General features: G+C 41.7%; 1 protein-coding gene across 1 annotated transcript in view; it reads left to right on the plus strand.

Moving 5' to 3' along the window:
* TMTC2 (transmembrane O-mannosyltransferase targeting cadherins 2) overlaps nucleotides 1–27,300 on the plus strand; it is a 318,581-nt gene that overhangs the window by 87,022 nt on the left and 204,259 nt on the right. Inside the window, exon 2 of the mRNA XM_088453737.1 lies at nucleotides 8,187–8,757. Coding sequence (XP_088309863.1) covers nucleotides 8,187–8,757 — 571 coding nt within the window. The remainder of the gene's footprint in view (nucleotides 1–8,186; nucleotides 8,758–27,300) is intronic.

Genomic DNA, 27,300 nt, shown 5'->3' on the forward strand with positions numbered 1-27,300 from the left:
TGTATGAGCACTTATAATTGAATGCAATATTTTAATTTTTCTTTATGTTTGCAAACTGGTTTCAAGATTTGCAGTGCACATTATTATACTGTATGGACAAATAATGTTATTGATAAGGGGTATGCAGTCGGGAAGCCGGCGGACCTAACCCCGACAGCCGGCTTCCCGACTGCTTAATCCCGGTGAGGGTTAAATGACAGGCGGCTATATCTAGGGGGGGCGGGGGGGGGGGGATGGAGGGTTAGGTTTAGGGTTAGGCACCCCCCCGGGAGGTTAGGGTTAGGCTAGGGGGAGGGAGGGTTAGGCACCCCCGGGGGGGACTTAGGGTCAGGCACCCCCCCGGGGGGTTAGGCTAGGGGGAGGGAGGGTTAGGGCACCCCCGGGGGGGACTTAAGGTTAGGCACCCCCCTGGGAGGTTAGATCTTGCAGCTCTATAATACCCTACACCAGGGATGAGGAACCTTATGCCCAGGTGCCGTATAAGGCCCCCGGAATCATTTGGTCTGGCCCTCTGAGCTATTTTCTGTTAGCCTCATCTGGCTAGAATGGTGCTTAGATTGGCACCCTGCAGCCAGAATCTATGCAGCAGTACCGCCTGGAGCCTCCTTAGGACTCGTCAGACAGTCACCCTGCTGCCCTTACACCTCCCCGAAGCATTCCCAGGATACTCCGGGCTACTGTAATCACCGGTGATTGTGGCCCGCACCCTTGTGACATCTTGCGGAGGGGGCGTAACCTGTACCGGGCCTGCAAATAATATTATATATATCAAAATGGCCCTCGGTAGAAAAAAGGTTACCCACCCCTGTTCTACACTATGACCAGATCTCCTACACCCTGGCATATATATTTTTTCACACATACATATACATATATTATTTTAAATATGACGGGTCTGTTGGAGATATATATATATATATATATATATATATGTGCATACGAACATGTTATATGCACACATACATATGAATACATAAATATGCCCTCCAAACCCCACATATTGTAATTATAAGCACATGACTAGAATTCAGATTATCTACCTCACTCTCAACTCTCTTAAGTGACAGGTCTCTGTCAGTCACAAGGAGGCCAGCTGCTCTGTAGTGCCGGATTAACGGCAGGGCGAAGTGGGTGTTTATCTCGGAGCCCATACACATTACACATGGAGGGCCCCTACACATAGGGCCTGATTCAGACCCGATCGCTAAGCAACGGCATCTCATTTGCAAGCGGGGCTGGGTATGCAAATCCCGCGATCGCACTGTGTGGTGTAAGGACGCCCTCTATAGAGAGCGATGACAGTGAGCGTATGCAGGACTATAAAACCTCCCACTTGCCACTCGCTGCACACGTCATCTCCAGGAAGTGTGTGTTTAATTGGGAACATCGAGGACCATCGGTGCTGCTCGCAGCGCGTGTGGTAGACCTTAACCTCCCGCAAGCACTGTGATCGGTTCAGGCTAAAATACAACCAAGTAACGTGTTCAATGATGCTACTTTGCTAATTATGCACACCCATTAAACTCCGTTTTGACGGCCTGACACGCCTGCGTTCGCACATCCACACCACCGTTCACAAGCACCTTCCCGTTACCACCCACAAACGGTGAAATCTGTCACTCAAAATAGCGCTCAGTCTGTGTACAGCGAGCGCACGATTCCCGATCGCTAAGACTGCTTGCGCAGGCGCACTGCAAACCATACGTATGCGCAAACATGCGATTATCGGCAAGAGCGTGCGAGCGCAGCTTAGTGACCGGGTCTGAATCAGGCCCATAGCCCTTACATCGCGACTGTGCAGTGCAGCTGGAACTTGGAGGCGCAACATTTCTGTGCTGTGACACAGAGCTGTACAGGATGCAGCAAAGGGGATGGGATGGAGAGCACAGGTGGGGGGATCATAGGGGGCCCATAATAACCTTAATCAAGACTCTGCCTGTGTGTGTTGACACGGTCCCTTTGGGAGTGGTGGGGTGGTACTCAATACCAGTACCGGGTCCAGGCACTCTCCGTGCGTGCGGCAGCACAAGGGCTCCAGGGTCCAGGTCTGAAAAAAAACCCGCCCTCCATCCGCTCGCTGGCGTTATTAGTATAAGCTCGGGGAGGGAAGGGGCGGAGGGGGAGCACGGGACAGCGCTGGGTGCGAGTAACCTAGTGCCGTCCCCGCTCTATACAATGCAGGGAGGGCTTGTGAAGTCTTCCATATTATGCGTCCCCTCTTGCACTCCCAGCTGTGGTGCCCTCAATGAAAATAATTGGTCCCTTATGTGCGCCTCAAGCTCCTAGACCCTGCCCATCTCCCCATTTACCACAGTGTGTGTGTGTGTGTGTGTGTGTATGTGTGTATGTATATATATATATATATATATATATATATATATATATAGACACACACACATTTATTGACACATATATATGCTATATACACACATGCATCATGCACATATGTATATTATATATACACACACACACATATTATTAACACATATATACATATTCACATACATATATACACATTCCCAAGTTACATACTTATTAAACTTAATTTCCATAGAGGTTTAAATTAACTTATTACACACACATAAAGGCTTAAAGCAGTTTAATAGCAGTGTATATATATATATATATATATATATATATATATAATATATGTATGTGTGTGTGTGTGTGTATATATATATATATATATATATATATAATCTCTATATCAAACTTTTAAACCTTTGTGTGTTTTATATATATATATGCTGCTGTTAAACCTTAATGTGATCAGATATTATATATAATATACTACACACACAATGCATATACTGGTGCCAGACATCACATCCACCTGAGTTTTCTGTCACAGCTAGTGCCCGGCTGCAGTTGCCTAGGGAGAAGGGGGAGGGGTCAATGGGCGGAGCCTCGGAAGACATGGGGCGGAGCCTCAGAAGACAGGGGCGGAGCTACGGGCAACTCAGAGTATGCAGTACACAGCTTCAGAGAGTTTAGCATGAATCAGAGGCGGAGTTTAGCGCAACTCACAGTCGGCCTGGGGACGGAGTTTCGGACAGCCCGGGGCAAAGCTTCACGCAAGCCCAAGGGTAGGCGGGGGTGGAATAGGCAAGAATTCTGGCTACCGGTATAACGGATAGGCTTCAGAATGCTGTGGTGGTGACAGGAAAATAGTTTTTTCCTGTCTGCACTGCAGCAGTGAGTCTTGTGGGTGTATTTTCATGGGGAGGCCTGGAGCTGTAGCTCCACCCGCCCCATTGTTAATCCGGCCCTGCCTAGGGACAATATGGAGTTTCATCCTTGTCGGGCTGCCGCTGTCGGGATTTGAACCGCCGGTCAGGGGTCCGGCGGTAAATCATACCGATTCCTGATAAGGTTATGGTAGTTATTACATCTTGTAGTATTTCACTTTGTATGCAATGATCATCTATTATGTTTTGTGTATATATTATGTTCAATATAAAACGTACATTGGCTATTCAGTCCCTTTTGGCGTTTTCATATTTTATTTTCATGGACTAAAAATGTATATATTTGGTAATTATTACATATGATCCACTCCACACAAAATACTTAAGAGTGTGCAATAAAAACAAAAATATATAATTACGAATAAGAAACAGACTTTATTCTGTAAGTATTCATCTCCCTTGTTTAAGGGATAGTCAATTAGCCTCAAGTTTTGTCAGAACTTCACTCTGAATGCGGCTGCTGATGCTGTGGGTTGTTCTGTTTGAAAAACCTTGCTTGATTCTTGCTTACACTATTATGGGACACAAACAAGTTTTTCCTGCCTGCATTAACCATGTAGTATAGTATTAGTACACACCTTTGGGGCAGATGTATTAAGCTCTGGAAAGTGATAATGTGGAGAGTGATGACGACCAACCACAACTCCTAACTGTCATATTTCAAACACACACAGGGGTATTCAATATGGGTGCGATAACATCGTTTTTGCGTTAATATCGCAATTATGAAATTATGACGTCATTATCGCAGGTTTTACTTTTACACTGTATTCAATATCAAAGAATTATCGCAGTTTTGAAAAGTGTTTGATAAAAAACGGGGATAACTTTTCATCATTGAATAGGTGGCGAAAAAAGTGCAGAATTGGAGTTTAGGGGTGCAGGCTTAAAAAAATAGCCTGCACCCCTGGGAATGACATGTAAAAAAAAACTGTGTCAAAAAAAGTTATAAAAAAAAGTAGGGACACCCCAAAAAATGTATTTAAAAATTGGGGTGAAAAAAAAAAATGGGAAAAAGTTGTTAAACAATAAAGAAGTAGGTTCAGGGCTATTCTGCAAGTATGCGGCAGATGTTTTCTAGAATAGATTTATAGCGGCAGGTGCACAAATGCAGAATTTTAAAAAACTTACTTTAGGGACATCAAAATATGCTAGTACCCATTTTCATGTACCCCAAATTTGATGGGACCACTTATAAAAACGAAAAAAAAAACCTAAACCACTTCTTCAATGTTGGGAAAAAACACCTGCTGCTGCTATTTAAATCTCCGACTTTGAATTAAATGCTAAAACGGGGGTACCCATAGTGTTCCCCCATGTTTTTACAACTTTAGGGGGGGTCGTACAATTTTTTTAAGGAAAACTTCGTAACTTTACTCAAATCCAACTTCGGAGTTTCCCGTTTTCGTTAATTTTATATTGAATATGGGTATAAGCGGGAGCGCGCCCGATACTTTAACGCAGAAAAAAACTCCGATATGAAACGTTAACTTCGACAGTGAAGTTAACGTTTCATATTGAATACCCTTCAATGTCTGTAACATGACAGTTAGGAGCTGAGTGGCTGGTAGTCTATCACTCTCCACTTTATCACTTCCCAGAGCTTAATACATCTGGCCCAAGGTTCTGATGGGACATTGAGGCCTTTTGAGCCTGCTCCTTAGTCTCGCACATATGAAGACTGGAATTTTTACCCATTTTCTTCCAGTATTTCTTGATGCCCTAAGGATGGATGGCGACCATTTTGGTGAACATAAGATTTTAAAATCAATCCCCATATTCTTGATGGGTTTAAGGTCTGGGCTACTACAGGCCATTGATTTTGTTTATTTTCAATCTACTCCAATAAGGCTTTGTAGTTTGCTTTTCGCCATTAATGTCGTTTTCTTGAGCTAGTGACATTCTTTGATATGCAAATTATGAGGTTTTTCCATGTGATTGTGCTAAGATAAAGCCAAGCTAGCTGGTTGGGTGAGAGGAGATGTGTGTAATTTATATTTGTAATGGTGCTCAACGGTAGACACCTCTTAACTTCTTTCTTCACAAGCAGGAAGTTCTTTCGTCATTGCTGATACGTACTAATACTCCTTCCTAGAATTAGTGTCACCAGACTAGTCCATTCAAATATAAAACGGACATATCTATTAGATTCTGAATTTATTTAAAAGATTTTTGTTCCCGTCCAGCAGGTTTTATATAATAATTTGCTACACATACTAATCAAATATATGTATAGATGATAAGGATTCAGGCGTTTCAGCTTTGAAACTTGAAGTTGTTCACTCTGTTTTTAATTTGTTAATGTGGAATAAAAGGCTTTAATTTGTCATTTGAGTCCGATTTGACCATTGTTTTCTATGTTGGTTCATCATATAAGACTAAGGGGGAGATTTATCAAATGTTAGAGAGAGAGATAAAGTACCAACCAATCAGCTTCTAAAGTTGGGTACACCATACTTGCCTACCCTTCCGATTCGGCCGGGAGTCTCCCGAAAATCGGTTGCCACTCCCGGCCCCCCGGAAAGGCAGGCAAGCCTCCCAGTGGCCGTTGACCCTTCCAACCCCCCTGCGATTACCTGAGAAACCTCTACATTGGGGGGGAGGCCAGTGACGCGATTCACGCTGAATCGCGTCATTTTGGACCCGCCCCCTGCTTCACAATGTCTAATATCTGCATTGTGTAGCGGGGATGGGGCCAAAATGACGTGATTCCGTTGCTCCGCACCCCGCTCCACCTGTAAATGACATCAATCTGGTCGGCCACGCCCCTTGCATCGACCACACCCCCTGTCATGCTGCTCCCTTCCGGAAAGGGCAGCCAGAAAGTCGGCAACCATGGGGTACACACTAAGCGATATATCTTACGACGCGGATCGGAGCGATCTATATCGTACACATTGTATAGTGTGTATGCCCGATCCGCCATTTCGGCTGTCGTTTATCGCATCTTCCCATTTGCTGTGCTGCATGTCGGATGGGACAATGCAATGAATGACGCGGTGTAGTTACATGCTGCATGATTGCGCTGTTATACACGAGATTGCACAATGTGTAGGGAGTGCGCGAAGTATCACTACATAGCTCACCACATCGCTGGGTCACACTATTGTCATTATTTAAATATAGCCTATAAAGTGACAGTTAGAAGCTGATTGGTTGGCTTTTATCTCTCTCACTTTATCTCTCTACAAGGTTTGATACATCTTCCCCCTTATTCATAAGCTGCTTAAGTATTATAGCTTACCTTGTTTAAATAATTTGCTACTCCCTTATAACTGCACCTCTGATATCGACATCTTAACCATACGTAAAAACGCAACACACCATAATGACAGGAAGAAGGTCCAATTTAATGAATCGCTTCCATAAGTTGGTGGCCTAGGAAGAGCAATTACAAACATAGTATTCAAAATTGGTCATAGGGGTGGGCAAACATACTCACCCTAAATTAGGGTGGGCACCGTTGTACCCACGTACAACACAATGGATTGGGTTTCTCCAATCCCACAGGTTGTGAAGCAAGGAACTCTTTCCTCGTAACAGGGCTGACCATCTGTAGAAGATATATGCCCCACCATCAATCAACTTGGGAGGAGCCTTCATGATTCATCAGTGTCACTTGGGGGCATTACAAGCACTCCTCTGCATGCAGTGAGAGTGGTGATGACATATCTTCCTCCCATCACATAGATAACATTGTACCTTGATTGTTTTTTCAGTTTACATTTGCATTTCCCACTGACCATCTGCCATATAAAAAATGTTGTGGTAGTAGAGAAGGGAGGACGGAAATGTGATCCCCTTTGTGCTTCCAGGCATTATCCGTCTGAGGCCTCCACCCATTCTCTGGCCATTGGACCATCTTCGTCATGTCAGTAAATCTTAACCCAGTGGTAGACTGCAGGAATTGTCCCTGGTACACAATTTCACTATCACACCCCCCAAACACGATAAAGGTACTAGGAGGTAATCCTACACAGATATCTCCCCAAAACTAGAGCACTTATATACATCATGATTGCTTTGAATCCCTACTCCCTTATTCTGCTTTTATTGCATTTAATCTTCTGTTAATAATTGGGTTGAGTGATGGCAAGAGCTTTGACGGCCAATGACCAGTTTGCAATTTTAGACAGAATCAGATAGACTTTCTCTAATCTGAAATCGGTGCAGCACCTGTATGACCAGTTAATTTTTTCACACGCTTGTGCGACCAACTTACTCAATGGTCAGATTGTCCTGTGCTGCTGCTACCTGGTTGTGTAGCTTTACATTTATGGGTTGCAAACAAAAAGTTGCTGTCTAACTTGATAAAGGTCTCCGGATACTGTGGTGCTTTCTTCAGGCAGATGATTCTAAAAGAAACTATGCGTAATGTCAGAAAGCATTGTAAATTTTGAATAGCTATGCAGTTGCTTCTCAGTGTTGTGGTACATTTATTCTCTTGTGCGTAATAATATAGCGTTCCTGCTAAAACAGCCTGCAGGTGGAGAAAATTGCGGCGTAGCGATCACTGCCGGTGAATATATGCCGGGCGCATTCGTCCGGCATCTATTCACAGAGAAGAGAGAGCTTGGGGACAGCGCGGCATGTCCGTAAGTGCTGGACACCCCACCTCAAGAGTGACACGCACGCCCCCTTTTCTCTTTTTTGTTGCGCGCATGCCAGAGTGCCCTTTCTCTAGGTTCGGCGCCAGACCTTAATTATTATCATTATCATCATTATGATGGTTTGCCCACTAGTTGGCAATACTGTTTGGAAATTGGATTATAAGGATTTACCAAGCTAGAAGTCTTTTTTTTTTTTTTTCTTTCAATTTAAATATGATTCAGTGATTTAATATCTACTTTAATCATATTTGTGCTCACTGTACAATTAATATTTGTTTTTGTTCTTTGTGTATATGAATCTAATATTTTTCTATTTGTTCTGTTTTAGCCGTGCTATCAAGACAAATCAGGATCTGCTACCAGACACTCCATGGATCCAAATTTTCTTCAATGATTTTTGGGGCACTTTACTTACACACAGTGGGAGTCATAAATCCTACCGTCCACTATGCACTCTATCTTTTCGCCTTAACTACATTTTTGGAGGGTTGGAGCCCTGGAATTATCACCTTGTAAATATCCTGTTGCATTCAGCTGTGACAGGACTCTTCACAAACCTCTGCAAACTCCTCTTCGGCAGTGGATGCTGGACACTAATTGCTGGACTTCTTTTTGCTTCTCATCCAATCCATACAGAGGCTGTTGCTGGAATAGTGGGTCGAGCTGATGTGGGAGCTGGACTCTTCTTTCTACTTTCGTTACTATGTTACATGAAGCATTGTTCAACCAGGGGCTATTCCATCAGGAGCTGGTGTTGGATATTTTGCACTGGATTGTGTGCAACATGCAGCATGCTATGGAAGGAGCATGGAGTCACTGTGCTGGCAGTTTGTGCCATTTATGATATTTTTGTGTTTCACAAATTAAAACTAAATGAGATTACTTCTGCTTTACTTAAGGTGAGTAAAATTTCAGGCAGCTGGGTGTTTATAGATGTTTTATATATCATATATTCTGTGGCTTTCTCAACGCCAAAGGTATATATAAGATACAGAGCTTATAAAGCTTATAAATCTCCTCTCTCAATTTATTTGAAATGTAATAATTATATTAATGATAAAAATACTGAATTAGTTTGTTTTTAGTTAGATGTTACTTAACTGATGTAAATGTAAAAATAAATACTGGAATATTCTGGCTGTAGAGAAGAAACAGCAAAGACTTCCCAAAAAGTACAATAGTACAGATGAAAAAAAAAAAAAAAAAAAGTAATACTAATTATAATCTATATACAGATGTGTCCTCATACATCTAGCCTCAATAAGCCACGCAGCATGACTTGCCAAGCGTGAGTGAGCTGTCAGGTCCCCTGCTACTCTGCTAGCGTTGGGCATCTTTTATTACGCCCCAGCAGACTGTGTTGATTAATTTATTATGCGACACTTGTATATCTGTGTGCACCTGAGTCTGGATATAAAGCACAATGGATAAAGCACAGATATACAAGCGTCACACATAGATTAATCGGCAGAGTCTGCTGGTGCTTCCAAGAGAAATAGACAGATGAGGAGGAAAAGAGAGAAACAGAATAATGGAAGAAAGAGGAGGATAAAAAGAGTTGGGGAGCGCTGAAGACAGAGACAAAAGGAAAGAGAATAAAAAAGCTACTCTATGTATATATTATATAATAGCACTTCAGTGTTTATTAGAAATACCTGCATATTATGAGGAATATTGCAGCTGTACTGTAAATTATTACACATATAAGTGGTCACTTCAGGCTTCTGTGACCTGCATAAAAGAGATTCTGAGTAACCATGTTATTAGTTGCAAAGTACAAAGTAGGAGTAATTTTGAGACTAGCTTTGCGGGGCACTTAAACAAGGTTTCATTTGATCACAATATTGATGGAATAGTTAGGTGTAATTTGCAGAGATGCACATAGCCATTATCCATCTGAACAAGGACATGACTTTTTGTGTAACTCAGTGATGTCATTCATCGGGTCAGTAGGACCCATCTTACATTGTCATCTCCCACTTTGGTGAATTGCATCTCTAAGTGCACTATGAGCAATGCAATTAAACGTTCACATCAAGAAGTTACACATGTAATGAAAATAGTCTTGATGCCCCTTTACGCCCTTGATTCGCTTAAGATAACTGAGAAATTATTTAAATGAAAAACCTGAAACGATACTTTAATTCATACCCTGCCATAGTGATTTATGTTTAAAAAAACACCTACTTTTGTCATTTAATTGCTGATTTGAATTTGTTCTGAATCACTAATATGTGTATACTGTTTATTTTAGAGTTACAGGTTGAGTCTCCCATATCCAAATATTCCGAAATACGGAATATTCTGAAATACGGAATATTTTTAGAATGACTGAGATAATAAAACCTTTGATTTTTGATGGTTTAATGTACACAAACTTTGTCTAAGGCACAAATTATTAAAAATATGGTATAAAATTACCTTCAGGCTGTGTGTATAGGTTGTAAATGAAACATAAATTTATTTCTTGTATGTACACAAACTTTGCTTGAGCCACAAAATTATTGAAAATATTGTATAAAATGAGCTGCAGGCTGTGTGTATAAGGTGTATATAACACATAAATGCATTCTGTAATATTGGTGTCCCATTCCCAAGATATTTCATTATGATATGCAATTATTCCAAAATACGGAATATTCCGTTATCCAAAATACCCCTGGTCCCATGCATTTTGGATATGGGAGACTCAACCTGTACTATATTTCATTCCGTTTTCCCTTCTAACACTACTAGTAACAATCACAATATATTCTGATTGGTTTCCATAATGCTTTAGGAGCAAATTCATATTTTTCTGATTAGCTTCTTTATCATTGTAATTATTTTCCAGACTCTCCTCTCCTATATCCTAGCTGCATCTTCAGTAATCCCTATTTCCAGCCTTTATCTGGGATCACTCTGTGTTTTCTGCAGCATCCCCAAAGCCAAAATACAATGCTAACATCTGGTTACACATTAGTTTGAGTAGTCACTGCAAAGTACACAGCATAGAGGGCTATTAATGTTCCTGTCATACTTTTAAGACTTCAACTCGTGTTCAATTTTTTTCTTTTGAAAAGTGAGATATTAGGTGAATATTTTTTGGCTTCATTGCTCTTTGTGGCTGTTACATATTAGAGTTAGATGGATAATGACAGGTCCTGCTGTGCATTAATGACTTTGTGTCATCAGTCTCCGAGTATCAGTTGGTAGAAGGGTTGACATGCCCTTGGATTTTGTAATTTGTTGTATCCAAAGCTCTGCATTACCCATATGGTTACTGTGTGCTTGGTTGGTTTGATTATTACTGTCATCTCCTGAAAGGCCATAGGATTCTCTGTCCATGTGTATTTGTGTATTGTGGCGGGTATATAATGTAAATGTTATTTAATTCCATGTATATATGTACTCCTTTCGCTGTACGGCTCTGCATGAGAGGTTTATAAATCAATCATAATAATTCAGTCAAAAATGTTTTAATTATGGGGAAACAAGAAGACAAAACACTGAATGTGGTATCTTGGGAGGATAGTGTAATCTGATATTGCCAATATTTATTTAATAGTTTTATACTGTCATATAGGGCCTGACTCTGAGTCGCACCCAAAGAGGCCACAAGTCCGGACAACTGTTGCAGCTTGCTTTAGTACCATATACTAATGCTTTTGGTACTAAGGCGTCTATTTACTAAGCAATGTTAGGAGACAGTGAAAAGTGATAAGAAAGTGATAAGGTACCAGACAATCAGCTCCCAAATGTCATTTTTCAAACACAGCCTGTGAGATGACAGTTGGGAGCTGATTGGCTGGCATCTTATCACTTTCTTATCACTTTTCACTCTGTCTCCTAACACTGCTTAGTAAATAGACCCCTTAGTCATATACTCACAGCTTCATATGTATGGCCGTGCCGCCCGCTATTTTTACATCTGCAGCGTAACCATCATTAGTATCGGAACAAATGATCTGTCTGAAACAGATGTCCATTGGCCACACGCATGCCCCAGAACTTTGACAACAACACTCCCATGACACTCCCACAGAGTGGTTCTCTTGGGTGCATCTGCACGTAGCTACCCATTTCATGGATGTAGAGACACTGGCCACTGTTGTACCCTCTGTCAAGTTGTGTATGGCGGATGCTGTGAATGCTCACAAAAATAGTTTCCGCACAGACCTCTATGAACCCTGAATATATCTTTAATGCATATAGATTTAATTGATTAATTAAAAAGTCCTATAATCCCAAATTCACATTTACATCATATATAGAAATCAATAGTGAGGGATGTGCCACCACCAGACTTATGTATTAATTGATACAAAAACAGAGTAAAGAAGTCTCAGGCAGTGCACTAGGACTAATATAAATAAAAATATAACTTTTATTGATATATATTAAAAGCACACATATAACTCACTGAAAACCAAAGCACAAATTTATACCCACTACTAGAATCATTAATATAATTTCTACAGCGAAACACAGTGATTTTATATTGTATTATAACATTCACACAATCACTTTTCACTTATATAAAATTCACTTTGTACTTTTATCATTAAAAAATTATATTTTAATATTTCATGTTGAGCTTTGGTTTTCAGTGAGTTATATGTGTTCTTTAAATATATATCAATAAAAGTTATATTTTCTATTTATATTAGTCCTAGTGCACTGCCTGATAGGATGCTGTGAATGCGTAGCTTGCAAATTGCGTGAAGTGTCCGCTTTTCAGTTGCACCTCAGAATTAGGTCCTTAGTGAGGTACTGTTTATGAACGCGGTTTGTTTATTGGGTGCAAACTGTGGACCATTTATAATAATGAAGTGTAACTGGCATGTAGGTGGCATTGCTTGAGGTTTAGGTCTGATCATTTCCTGTAGAAATATAATGCACCTTTAACACCGTGAACTTTTGGTGTCTTTAACTAACTGTACAGAAGTTGATTTATGTGTACAAGGTTACCAGTAAGAATTTTAAGTCTTCTATTAAAATGAACATATTTCAGTCATAATTGCTCGTGTGTCTAATTGCAGAGAGAGTATTTCAAGTCTTTATTAGTGGTAGGTTGTAACAAATGGTTTAAAGACATGACTTTTTAGAGAGATCCCAAAATAAGAATCTGCGATAGAACTGACAATAAAACGTTGTGGTGTAAATAAAATGATTTATAATTAAGATAATATATAGGAATGTTCAGCTGTCTACCTTTTCTAATTGAATGTGTAAGAGTTCAAAAGCTTCCACTTGTCACAGAAAACCTTAGGTAGATATTAGGATTGATAGTGTTCTGTGAGCTAAGGCATGTATTGCTAATTTATTTGTAGCTCAATCCAGACAAGTGGTGCCTTAGGGAAAGCTGCTACATGTAATCTTTTACAGTGTTGGTAATAGAAAGTTTGAGATGATGGTCTAGATTTGTTTGGCATTTATTATCGTAATTCTTGAGTATTTTATTGTAGGTATACAAAGAATCTAAATACCAGGAATTGTATGAAATGTCCATTTGGTTCTTAGAATTGGCATTAGATTGGGAAGTACTTTTTTTGACTTTATACTACAAAATCAATGGGAAACTGTCTACATTAGCCACGCACAACCTGCGGCCCTCACCCTCATTATATGTGCCCCTTTGGTGCGAGCCCCAGACAGGGGTGAAATCTTGGTGGTATTTATATTTATTTTTTCTTCTCCTTTTATAAGGAATTTTCTTACAATTTGTTTCTACACCTGACACTGGGGAGAGGGGTGGGAATTGCTCATCGTGCCTGGACTTGACGGCGCGAAGCTCCATCATCTTCACTTTTACATTAAAACGAGAGGATCCCGAGGTGTGGGAATCCATTACGTTAATTTAAGAACTTGTCAACTTTGATTTTACGACTTTATGGTACCCATACCGATTGTATGGACTATTATATACCATTGGTGCCTTCCAGACATATTTGAATTCATATGATTTTTGGATATTTTGCTGACAGGATATCTGTCTGGAGGTACTGCCTATTTGTTAGTGTACATATATGTATGTGTTAAGATTAGTGCATAGAAAGTGTGTTTACATCTTAAGTATATATTATTATTAAAGTTATGATGCACTGCATTATGGAAATATAAAATGCTCTGGCAATGAATTTAGCAATGCTTTTTATTTTAAATAAAAGTTAAGGCATTACAGAGAGTTATTCCATTGCCTGCTAACAACAAATATTTAGGGCCAAATGTAATAGGATGTCTGTTTTGGTAAATTGCGAGTTTGGTGCTAAACTAGCAATTTTTCACAACTCTCCAATGTAATAGGGTGTCTGTTCACTAAAACTCGCATTTTTCAGAGTTACTAAAACTCTCCATTCTCAAACTCGCATCCAGATGTTTTCACATTGAAAACAATCAACTCGCCCAATGTAATAGGGTGTCTGTTTCAGACTCGGAAAAAAACAGATTACCAAAAGTCCCCAAATAATAGACCTTCTTCAGGCTAGCGAGTACATCCTGAGCAGGTCAGATTAACACAGAAACATGCACATATCCATGAGATATGTACATGTTTCTGTGTGTACTTATGTAAAATGTGTTTAAATAAAAAAAAAATGACGTGCACCCCCTCCCCAAAAGCATAACCAGCCCCGGGCTTTATAAAGCCTGTTCTGGTTCTAAAAATACAGGGGCCAAAGTGCGTAGGGGGCCCCTGTATATTAAGAACCAGCACAGGGCTTTGTTGAGCTGGTCCTGGTTCTGGAAAATCAGGGGACAAAACGAGTAGGGGTCCCCTGAAAATTCCTGAACCAGCACCGAACTCTTTCTAGCCGGGGGATAATGCCACAGCCAGGGAAAACCTTTCACCGGTTTCCCCGGCCAAAGCATTATCCCTGACCGCTAGTCAGTCCAGGCCGGGGATCCCTGGGGATTTGGGTACCCCCCCAATAAAGGGGTACCCCTCTCCAGGGCACCCCAGGCCTAGACTGATAGCCCGGGGCTATCCCCGGCACCCTAGGGCGGTGGGTGCCGGGTTGATAGTGTAAAGTGAAAGTGTAAAATTAAATTTACCATATTGTCTTTATTTGTAGAACCACAAGTACCAGCAAGCCTCCCCTGCATGCTGGTATTTGGAGAACCACAAATACCAGCATGCGGGGCATTACGGGCCCGCTGGCACTTTTAGTTCCACAACTAAAGAAATATGTAAATAAACAAACTTACACCGTGAAAGTATAATTTTAATAAAACATACATGCACACTCACAATCACACTCACACATACTCACCTAGTATCCGAAGTAATCCATAGGGGTGTACCTGAAAAAAAAAATCCATACTCACCTCTCCTATGCGTAGATCACGTCCTCTTCTCCAAGTAGGCAATCCAGGGGTTAAAATAAAAAAACGAAAAAAACCCGATCCATGCCGGACTGAGCAAAGGTATGTGTGTACACATACCTTTGCTCCGCGTAAATGACCGGGGCACACGTGTGCCCCGTCAGTGCAGGGGCCGCCAGCCAATCAGGGAGCATCTCCGTCGGAGCAGCTCCCTGATTAGCTGAATGCGGCCAGCCTCTGTCTCCCTTAGACGTCTATGGTGAGAAATCCCCATAGCCCGTCTATGGTGAGAGCCGCTACATAGTAACCGCAAGATTAATTGATGTTAATCTTGTGGTTTACATCAATGATACAATGTCGCGACACGTGTGCCCCGGTCATTTACGCGGAGCAAAGGTATGTGTACACACATACCTTTGCTCAGTCCGGCATGGATCGGGTTTTTTTCGTTTTTTTATTTTAACCCCTGGATTGCCTACTTGGAGAAGAGGACGTGATCTACGCATAGGAGAGGTGAGTATGGATTTTTTTTTCAGGTACACCCCTATGGATTACTTCGGATACTAGGTGAGTATGTGTGAGTGTGAGTGTGCATGTATGTTTTATTAAAATTATACTTTCACGGTGTAAGTTTGTTTATTTACTTATTTCTTTAGTTGTGGAACTACAAGTGCCAGCGGGCCCGTAGTGCCCCGCATGCTGGTATTTGTGGTTCTCCAAATACCAGCATGCAGGGGAGGCTTGCTGGTACTTGTGGTTCTACAAATAAAGACAATATGGTAAATTTAATTTTACACTTTAACTTTACACTATTAACCCGGCACCCACCGCCCTAGGGTGCCGGGGATAGCCCCGGGCTATCAGTCTAGGCCTGGGGTGCCCTGGAGAGGGGTACCCCTTTATTGGGGGGTACCCAACTCCCCAGGGATCCCCGGCCTGGACTGACTAGCGGTCAGGGATAATGCTTTGGCCGGGGAAACCGGTGAAAGGTTTTCCCTGGCTGTGGCATTATCCCCCCGCTAGAAAGAGTTCGGTGCTGGTTCAGGAATTTTCAGGGGACCCCTACTCGTTTTGTCCCCTGATTTTCCAGAACCAGGACCAGCTCAACAAAGCCCTGTGCTGGTTCTTAATATACAGGGGCCCCCTACGCATTTTGGCCCCTGTATTTTTAGAACCAGAACAGGCTTTATAAAGCCCGGGGCTGGTTATGCTTTTGGGGAGGGGGTGCACGTTTTTTTTTTTTTAACACACACAGAAGCCATCACGGATCTCACTGATCTGTGATGGCTTCTCTAAAACTCGCACCTTTTAATGCTACTCGCATTAAAAGGTGTCAGTTTACATAGTCCTTCAATCCTTCAAACGGGCTCTCAAGACCCACTACTTCATCAAAGCCTTCCAGCTATCATTCTAACTCCTTGCTACATGCTCATTCGTCCCCATCTACCCCATCTGTGTCAACCCAGTTTGTCTTCCCCCACCTTTTTAGAATGTAAGCTCTCACGAGCAGGGCCATCTACCCTCTTGTGCTTCTCCTTACTATAGTGTCATTTACTTCTTACTCACCACTAGGGCACCTAACACTTGGTTGCTTATGCTCTGTTGCTTATCTGGGTGATATGGTCACTAATGTAGCAATATATATTATCCATGTCCTGTATTGTATTGTTCTGTAAGTCACTTGTATACAATTTGTTTTTGTACTTTGTAAGGCGCTGCGGAACACTTGTGGCGCCATATAAATAAATGCTAATAATAATAATAATAATAGTCCTAAACTCGCCTGCACTCGCAAATGCAGTAGCCTCGAGCTGAAAAGTTCGCAGGCTATTGAATTTGCGAGTTTCAGTACAAACTCGCACTTTTTAAAAGTGCGAGAGAGTGCGAGTTTGTACTGTTACTAAAACTGACTACCTATTACATTTGGCCCTTAGTGTCTGTTGCATTTTAGAGAATTTTTTATTATTTGTTTATTGTTTTCATCCCCGTAGTCAGAACCAGGCTGGGATTTTAAAGCAAATTAGTTGTCGTGCGTATGCGTCCCAATGGTTACTGCAGGGAGACGGAGACCTAATTTGGATGCAGGAAGAGGCAGTTTTGGTGGCCGTTTCTGGGTGGTAATGGAGTGGCTAGCCAGTTGTGGGCACAACACGGTCAGCGACTGCATCTAAATATGTTCAGACAGAGATTCTGCACCTCCATAGGGCTTGTACAATGTTCGATGGTAGACCAATGGTGCATCTTAATACACACAGAGGCAGATTATAGATGTATCTACATACATCTTACTTCCTTGCACGTTAAACAGCCCTTCTAGTTGCGCCATGCCGTGGCGTGACTCGGAAGCGCTGAGCATCTTTCCGAGTGACTTTTTACCTTCAAATGCGACTTATTCGCAAAGTGATGTGAATAGGACGCACAAGCAGCTTCTGCTGACTAAAATGACATGCGGCATCATGCCTATATTCTGTGTGCAACTGTGGGTGTATCTGCATGCGAAATGCTGTGTAACAGTGTCACAGCCACTGACACTGTAACGTTGCATTTTGCATGCAGATATAACTGCAGTTGCACACAGAATATAGGCATGATGCCGCATGTCATTTTAGTCAGCAGAAGTTGCATGTGAATACTATTCGCATCATTTTAAAAAGTCTGATGCAAAGGCACTCTGCGCTACCGAGTTGAATGGTGCTCACATGTAATGTTTAACACGAATTGCAGCGCACGGAGGTAAGATGTATGTGGACACATCTGTAGTGCCGCAGACAGTGTGCGTCTCTGTACGAATACCATCGACTGCTGCTTTAGCATAAAGACGCAGTCACACTGCGGCAAAAGATGCAGTCACAGCTGCAATAGCGTGCACCTCTGAATCAGGCCCAAAAACTCTTACCTGCCTATTACTGTTCATAAGTTAGAGCTGGTATTCTATCACAGTAATGAGTGATTCTCTTCATGGTGCCACAGCCATCCATAGACTGAGGTCAAGGCAGTTTAAATGAAGTTTTGCCATTTCTACAGCTTCATACTGTATTACAGGTAATAGCACAAGAGCCGTCAATGATTGTGAGACACTGCGGAGTGAAACAAAACTCAATTCAAACTGTCTCACTGTGTTTGATTGTTTCCTCAGGGGACCTGGAGCAACATGAAGAGGAACTAGTGCTTATACAGCTGACAGTGTCATTTTCTGACCACTCCACTATGATGGATATGTACATTTTTGGAATATTGAACACTATTATGTCTCTTTAATAAATCCCTTTTTTATATCCTACAGTATCATATTCATCTAATAACTTCATTTTAATGAAATAACAGTGTACAGCTAGTTAAAATACCTAAACTCTGCAGTGTTTGGAATCTATATAATTACCAAACTGGTTACCCTGTAATCAAAGCTGAGTATAGTTGAGTTTGCATGTCTGACGTTTATTCCCTTCTAAATAAAAACAAAAAAAAATCATCTGCCCCTTGACCTAGATATAATTTAGCAAATATATTCAATTCTCAGTCAAAATTTTTAAAAAAACACCTTTAATTTAGAGATTTGTGCATAGCCCTGTGTTTTGGTTCTAAATCATCATTGTGTTTTGGATTTCTGTAAAAATGTATAAAAACAGCTAAAATCTGTTTTTGTTCCTATAGTTTTATTAACATCAAAAACCTTATTTCCAGTCATTTTTTACCACCTCACAGCACCTGAAATCATGAGGGAGGGACTTTAATGCAATCCAAAATACGCAAGATCAAGTTATTATATCAAAGCCCTGAACTTGTCGGGAAGACTTGAGTCGGGACTCTGTTCTATTCAGAACCCCAAAGTGATCCGAGCTGGGACTCTGTTCGATTCAGAACCCCAATGTTAAAGTGTTTTCGGTTTTCAGCAAAACTGAAACGCTCATACAGTACTGTAGTGTACAACTCAAAGCACATAATAATAGGATTGCTTATAATAATCTAAAGAAGTGTTTCCCAAACGCATTCCTTAGGGAGCACAGAATTACAAGTGAAATAATTAGGTCTACCTGTGGATCTTTTAAAATGTGTCATCCAGTAATGATTACACCTGTACACCATATAGGAAAAATGTATGGTCCCCCATACACCTGCCACCTGGTCGCCCGATCCTGTGATCGGATCAGAAACACAGATACTCAAGTCAGAAATGCAGACCGGCGGCTATCGATGTTCCACGATCAGTTGGAGGATCAGTGAAATTCTCCATGTTAAATATCACCGATGTGCAAATCACGGTGATATATTTTGATCATGATCGGCAAATCAGTGAAAACTAACATGTTGAATTTCACTGATCCTGCAATGCCGGGTTGGAGGATCACAGGAACGTGGCGATCCGTCTGTGGTGTATGGGCTCTTTAGTTAGTTAGTGCTCCCTGAGAAATGAGTTTGAGAAACACTGATCTAAAGTACAAATGATCTATAATCCTATTAATACGTTGATAATAATTCCTTATATGGTAGCTGATACAACAGAAGGCTGTAGAATAATAATCCAGAGCCCACCCAGAAACTGTTGTCATTTTCCTACTCTTATTAGTGCTCAGTAACCAGCAGATGCTTCAGCATACAAATGGATTACCTGTCAGCAGTGTGGCTGGCATATCTCTGTTAGTAATATTAAATCAAGTGTTGCTTCAAAATCAATAGCTTCATCCTAAAGCCTTTCATCTACACTTGCTGTTAAGGGACTTGTATACCACTATGAATATTGACATGAAAAGTTTTGCTAGACTTGGGTATTACTCAATAGAGCCTTTGTTAAAAACAGTTGTGCTGCATAGATGAGACTTCTATAATCTGTGTTTGCTATAATAGAAATAAGTGACTCATTCATATTGGATGTTATTCCCATTGTCTGGGCAGCTAATTGCGGTCCTTAGTGGATATACAGTATACAGTACGTTATTACCACCCAAAGCATATGAACATAAAGTATAACGTTTACCAAAGCTGTAAGGATGATCGATTGCTTGTCTTTATGCTATATTTTAATGGCACAGTAGAAAAGTGAGTGCAAATGTAGAGTTCACATTGGCGAACTACAATACTTTCTGATGCATTTTTTCTACCAGCATTTAAATATTGGCATCAGCCAATCAAGGCAAAAATACTAACTAATCATCTTTAGCCTCAATTTCAATTAAAGCAGAATATTTTTCTGTTTACAGTAACGGCTGACAAAAATGTATATTAAAAAGAATAATATTTAGAATACACACATAATGTCAGCATCTCCAAACGTTAATTAGATCCCAAATGCTGCATCTGTTAGGGGATGCAGTCACCATTCGACATTCATAATGGCGACATTTAGAATGCTGACAGTTATGATATTGATGTTGCTGAAAAGTAGACCTGGAACATGGCGACATCTGCGGAATGTTGACATCTCAAATGTGGGCATGAGAAATTGCGAGATTCTGCAGAAAGCAGACTTTAGGGTTAGGCTGTGGGGGCAGGGTTATTGATAGGGACTGGAAGACACCATTGCACTGCTAGAACTGAATGGAGGTAAGAGATCGATGCACTGCTGTGACCCACTGTTTTGTCCACATTCAGAGCATGTCGACATTTCATCAGTGTTGACATGTAGCATGCTGACATTAGGACCAAGTTGACATTATGTCAATGTAATGAATGTCGACAAAACATACCGAACCCATCTGTTGGTAGTGTACTCTTCTAGTGTGACTAGGATTTTATCATTGATCTGTTATCATTGATTTATTTCATTTTAACAAAAGTAAATTAATTGATCAGTGTTTAGAAAGGAAAATACGTAAAGAACTTACAATGTAACAGCGGCTTCTTTTTTTTTAACACGACTGTGGCTAGATATAAATAGTTTTTCAGCAACAGAGATCACAGTCAAGGATGAATCAAATAATCAGTAAAGGTAGTGAAGCCGTTGTTATATTGTAACATATTCACAATTAAGTATGAACAGTTGTTAAAAAGCAAATGTTGTAAATGTCTAAGACTTGTTAGGATTAGTACAATCGCTATGATAGTGGATACATAGACAGTGTTATATGGTAGCAGGGTTTTATCTAATACAGCTCCTGTTAGAGATAAAAATGTAACACACTTTTTCTCTTATCCGAATAAAGGTGTATACGGCTATAACTAGATAAACAAAAGCTATAAGTATTACAGATAATAACTACAGCAAATGCATGAATTACCATAATCCAATTTATATTTGTTAGTCATTATATATGTTATCGCAAAATTCACCATGCAGATGTGTCCTCATACACCTTGCCTCAATACGCCATGCAGCGCAAGATGTCTGGCGCGAGTGAGCCTACAGGTCCCATGCGATGGTACAAACCGCATCGCGATACTGCATTGATTCATTTCTTATGCAAGATTTGTATATCTGTGCATCTGAGTCTGTATATAATGCGGAACGTGACGTGAAAAAACCCGCGGCTGCTGTATCACAGTTCTTCAAATGCAGCCTCCGTCGCACACAGATATACAAGTGTTGCATATCAAATGAATCAGTGCAGTCTCGTGAAGTGGTTTTGTTGCATTGTGACTAAAATGCACTTTCGAGCAAAAAAAATGCTTGGCATAAGCTGAGTTACACAGGACATGTCGTCATTCTGAGAACGACTGTTTGGCGCGGCTGCAGCAATAGTGTATGAGGACATCTGTACATCATTCCTGGAGATAGACAATCAACATGAGAATAGAAATATATACATAATTAGAGACACGTATGCTGGATCTTTATATGTGATATATATGTAGACATTTACCCATTGTATTTCTAGTACGATAAGTAGCTAGCTCGTTCACCACTTATGTATTTATAAGGACTTGTATATTGTTTAGATATCATGTTTGGTTGCTTACTCCTCCCAACCCTAGTTACATAGAATTGGAAACATAGAATTTGACGGCATATAAGAACCACTTGGCCCATCTAGTCTGCCAGTTGTTTATTATCGTGTGACCACTACTATATTGGATACAGACAAGACTGACTCTTACAAACAGAGATATGTACATATTCAGTTCTGTCTTTTCTTTAAACCACTCTGGAATGAGGGTTCCATGGCGGGTATTAAGTTACTGGTGATGACTGCAAAGAGCTGGTGCTCCAGTATCTCTCGACCACCAACAGTGCAGATTTGTCCTTGCCTGCCATAGAGATGCACACGAAAATCTGCAGTGTTGGGTTACTGTAATTTGCTGTGATGACTGCATCTGCACATCACCGCTAATTCATCATCTAAAATTAATATTTAGTAAGCTTTTTGCCTATACAGTTTCTGAAGTCAGTCTCCAACTCTGGTAATTATTTTAAAAGGCTCTATTTATTTGTTAAATAGGTTTGGTCTCCGTTGCGATGAGAGGTATAGTGCCGTGCCATGCTATGAGTAGATCATTTATTATTATTTTTTGATGTTCTGAAAACCTCACGTAAAGAGGTCTTGTTGTTTTGCTTACATAGTGTATGTTACAACAACACTTCAAGAGAATGAGAACAAAGTCAATGTGACGATGTACAGTATTCGTCTATCAATCTGACAGTACTTTTTCAGTAGCATTTGGCTGAAATTTGTGTGTTATGTTTACCAATAGGCATTGTGAGAAGGCATTGGCCAATCAGTTTATATAGGTTTATATATTGGTATAGGGATGTTGTCGACATCCCGGTCTAAATACCGGAGCTGGAATCCCGACAGCATCGGGATCTTGGCTCCAGTATCCCGACTGCCAGCATCCCGATAGAGTTTAGGGGAGGGTTAGGTTTAGCGTTAGGCATTAAAGGGGTCTGGTTAGGTTTAGGGTGCAGGGACGGGGAGGTTAGGTTTAGGCACTAGGGGGTGAGGTTAGGTTTAGGAATCGGGGGTGGTGGGTTATGGTTACTGGTAGTATACTTACCTACGGGTGTCTGGATTCTGACTGTCAGTATTCTGACCGGCGGCATCCCGACAGCAGAGAATCCATACCCAGCCCATTGGTTTAGTACCATAAATTAGCTGTTAGAACAAGTTAAAATGTCAGGTTTTGGTCTTACATAAATTAAGATTTAATATTTCTGCACATACATACAGAAACTCTGCAGAAGATATTCTCCTGTTTTTCCCCCAACAACTATGTGCATTGATACATTCTGCAGTAAACCAGTAACTGCTGAGAAGGAATCGATATGAGTTACCACCGGACCCAAGTACGGCAGTTCAAATTCCGACGCCGGAAGACAGGCACTAGAAGATCCTGACAGGGTAAGTATTTGTACTATCCCTAACCCTCCTTTACGGGTGCCTAATCCTAACCTCCCCAGAGGTGCCTGACTCTAACCTTTCCCCGTAAGTGCCTAAACCTAACCCCCCCCCCCTCCCCGCACCCTAAACCTAACCCTCCCAGGGGTGCCTGACCCTAACCTCCCCCCCCCCCCAGGGGTGCCTATCCCTAACCCCCTTCCCCCTAGCCTGACCCTAATCCCCTCGAGGAGTTGTCTAACCCTAAGTCATCCCCCAGGAGCCCGTAACCAAACCCTACCCCCGCACGGCTGTCCGCACCCGCCGCCCAGGTTTACCTTTGTTCGGTATGCCGGGCGTCTGGATACCGACGTAGGGATAATGATAGGCGTTGGGATTTCGACGCCTGTTATTAGTCCCTTGTCGGGATATGACAGTCGGGAAGCCGGCGGTCGGCATTTCGACCATCTACTTCCTAACTACATACCACTGAGAACCCATTAAGAGTGATCATGTTAGTATGTTCAAAACTCTTGTTGAAAGATCATTTACATTCCTAATTTAGCACCTCAAACTTTATGGGTGATAGATTACTATTAATTACTCTGAAGAACAGAGGTTTATTGTCAACCTTATGTCACCATTTTTCCCATGCATGCACACAGAGGTTTTCAAGGGTTTTTTCCACTCCTGGTCCTACAGATGTGTCCTTACTCATCTATCCTCAATACGTCATGCAGCGAGATATACCTGGCATGAGTAAGCTGTCAGGTCCTTTGCGATTTCGCTAGCGTCAAGCGTCGAATGTGTATAAGTCGCAATGTGATGCGACTTGGACACAGCAGGATACTGTGCTGATTAATTTGATTTGTGACACTTGTATATCTGTGTGACTGAGACTGAAAATGGAACTTGGCGTGGAATAATGCTGCAGCTGCTGGATCGTAGCAGTTCTCATGCTGACTGATATATCTGCAGATGATGGTTGTTCATACACACTGAACAACCATCATCTTTTCTCCTGTCCATGGGTTGCGACACGAGCCCCTTCCCCGGCCTCTGCTGCAAGTGTATGGGCGTTCGGCAGACCACCCGTACACACTGCACGATGGACAGATATACCTGCAGATATATCTGCCATCAGCTGTGCAGCAGAGCCGACACGATATGTCTGTGAATGACCTCAATTGATCAGCCATTATATGTGCCAGTGTGTATCCAGGGCCGGTTCTCCCATTACGCATGGTACGCAGCTGCGTAAGGCACCATATAGTGAAGTGCGCCTCAGCTGCGTACCATGCGGCCCGCGGTGCAGACTGTGTCTCTGTGACACAGCTGCGCCGCGTGTGTAGCGCTGACCGGATGGAGTTCGGTCAGCGCTACACAGCACAAACACACAGCCGCCGGCACCGGCAGCTGTGTGTTTGCTTTAGCAGCTGATGAGAGTCAGACAGACTCTCATCGGCTGCTGCTCCCACTGCCGTCGCCGGACATCTTCCGGCTCCCGCAGTGGGTAATGGGAGTGACGTCATGACGTGACGTCACTCTCATAATGCAAAGCGGCGGACGGAGGAGCTGGTATCGGCGGCGGGACCAGGAGCAGGAGCGGGTTTCAGATAAGTGTTTGTTTTTTTAATTTTCATTAAGTCTCTACTGCGGGGGCGGGGGAAGGTGGAATACTACTGGGGGCACTACAAGGGGGGATTACTAGGGGGGTAATACTACTGGGGACACTACAGGGGGTAATACTACTGGGGGGCACTACAAGGGGGGATTACTAGGGGTGTAATACTACTGGGGACACTACAGGGGGTAATACTACTGGGGGCACTACAGGGGGTAATACTACTGGGGGCACTACAGGGGGTAATACTACTGGGGACACTACAGGGGGTAATACTACAGGGGGGAGTACTACTGGGGGCACAACAAGGGGGGGATTACTACTGGGGGCACTACAAGGGGGGGATTACTAATGGGGGTTACTACTGGGAGCACTACAAGGATAGATTACTACTGGGGGCACTACAAGGGGGAATACTACTGGGACACTACAAGGGGGAATACTACTGGGGCACTACAAGGGGGGAGGAATACTACTGGGGGCACTACAAGGGGGGGATTACTAATGGGGGTTACTACTGGGAGCACTACAAGGATAGATTACTACTGGGGGCACTACAAGGGGGAATACTACTGGGACACTACAAGGGGGAATACTACTGGGGCACTACAAGGGGGGAGGAATACTACTGGGGGCACTACAAGGGGGTATTACTACTGGGGGCACTACAAGGGGGGATTACTACTAGGGGCACTACAAGGGGGGGGACACCACTACTGGGGGCACTATATAAAGGGCACTGCATAGTGGGGGCCACTACTGGGGGGCACTGCATAGGGGGGGGGAGTACTACTGGGGCACTATATAAGGGGAATACTACTGGGGGACAAGGGGCACTGCACAGGGGGGACCACTACCGGTGGCACTGTAAAAGGGGCACTGCATAGGGGGGGCGCCAAAAAATATACTTGCTTACCAAAAAATTTGGGCTAGGGACGGCCCTGTGTGTACCCACCATAAGTCGCACACAGATATACAAGTGTCACGTATCAAATTATTCAGCACGGTACCCTGATGTGTCGTAGTTGCATTGCATTGTGGCTTATTCACATTTTTGCCAAAAAAAGACGACTGGCACTAACAGTCTCATGCGACTGCAGCAAAGATTAGTGAGGACAATTCTGTACATCAAAAGACTGGCAGTGGACATATTATGCCATTGGCTGCCTTACAATAAATATATATTAGCTTCTGCGCTACTTATTAAAGAGGTTTGGCATGTGAATTAAACACTCAAATGCTCTAAAATACTTATACAGTATAAAGTTATTTATTGCACAATGTAACAGTAAAAATTTTGCAGCCGGTTGCTATTATATCAGTGTATATTCCTACAAAAAAAATCACAATAAAATGGCATTAAAAACCATTAAGACAAAAAGAAAATATAACATGTCTTATCATTATACTCCAGGTTTTTTAAATTGGTCCCCTTTAATGGCTATTAGTGTGAAAGATCACCACAGCAGATTTGTTCTTTTCGGGTTTAATCGATATTATATCCAAGTACGAGTAGATCATTAGCACAGGTGCATAAAACGCTGTGACGTTTAGCCCTGTACTGTACTAACAAACTGCCACGTCCCCAAACAATGAGTGGCTTGCATGTACAACCGTGTTTACATGTCACCAGTCCAGTGGCTGAAATCTCCCTCTTACACAGGTTCAAGGCACTAAGGTGAATTTAGCCCAGTAAATCCTGTTAACTGGGCCAGCAATAACAGGACTTTGGAAATTTGCTCCTTTAAAAACTAATTTGTTGTTTACAGATCTACTTGGATATAATATCGATTACACACAAAACAGTACAAATCTGCTGTGGCGAGCTTTCACACTAATAGCCATTAAAGGGGACCAATATAAAAACCAATGGAGTATAAACATAAGAGACGTTCTATTTTCTTTTTGTCGTAATGTTTTTTTTTTTATGCCATATTATTGTGATTTTTTTTTTATAGGAATATACACTGATATAATAGCAACCGATTGCAACCTTTTTACTGTTACATTGTGCAATAAATAATTTTATACTGTATAAGTATTTAGAGTGTTTGAGTGTTTAATTCACGTGCCAGATCTCTTTAATAATTAGCACAAAAACTAATATTTATTGTTGTACATTGTCTCTTTGGATACAGATTTGTGTGTAGTCACAAACACATAAGTTTCTGCAGCTGTGAGACATAGATAAAAACTCTGTGATATCATATTTATATTATGGTGTAGTATCAGCGCCTGATTTGAGTTTGTTTTGTGTATTCATACCATTG

Source organism: Taudactylus pleione, unplaced genomic scaffold, assembly GCF_031769625.1.
Source record: "Taudactylus pleione unplaced genomic scaffold, aTauple2 ptg000040l, whole genome shotgun sequence".
NCBI classification, from domain to species: Eukaryota; Metazoa; Chordata; class Amphibia; order Anura; family Myobatrachidae; genus Taudactylus; species Taudactylus pleione.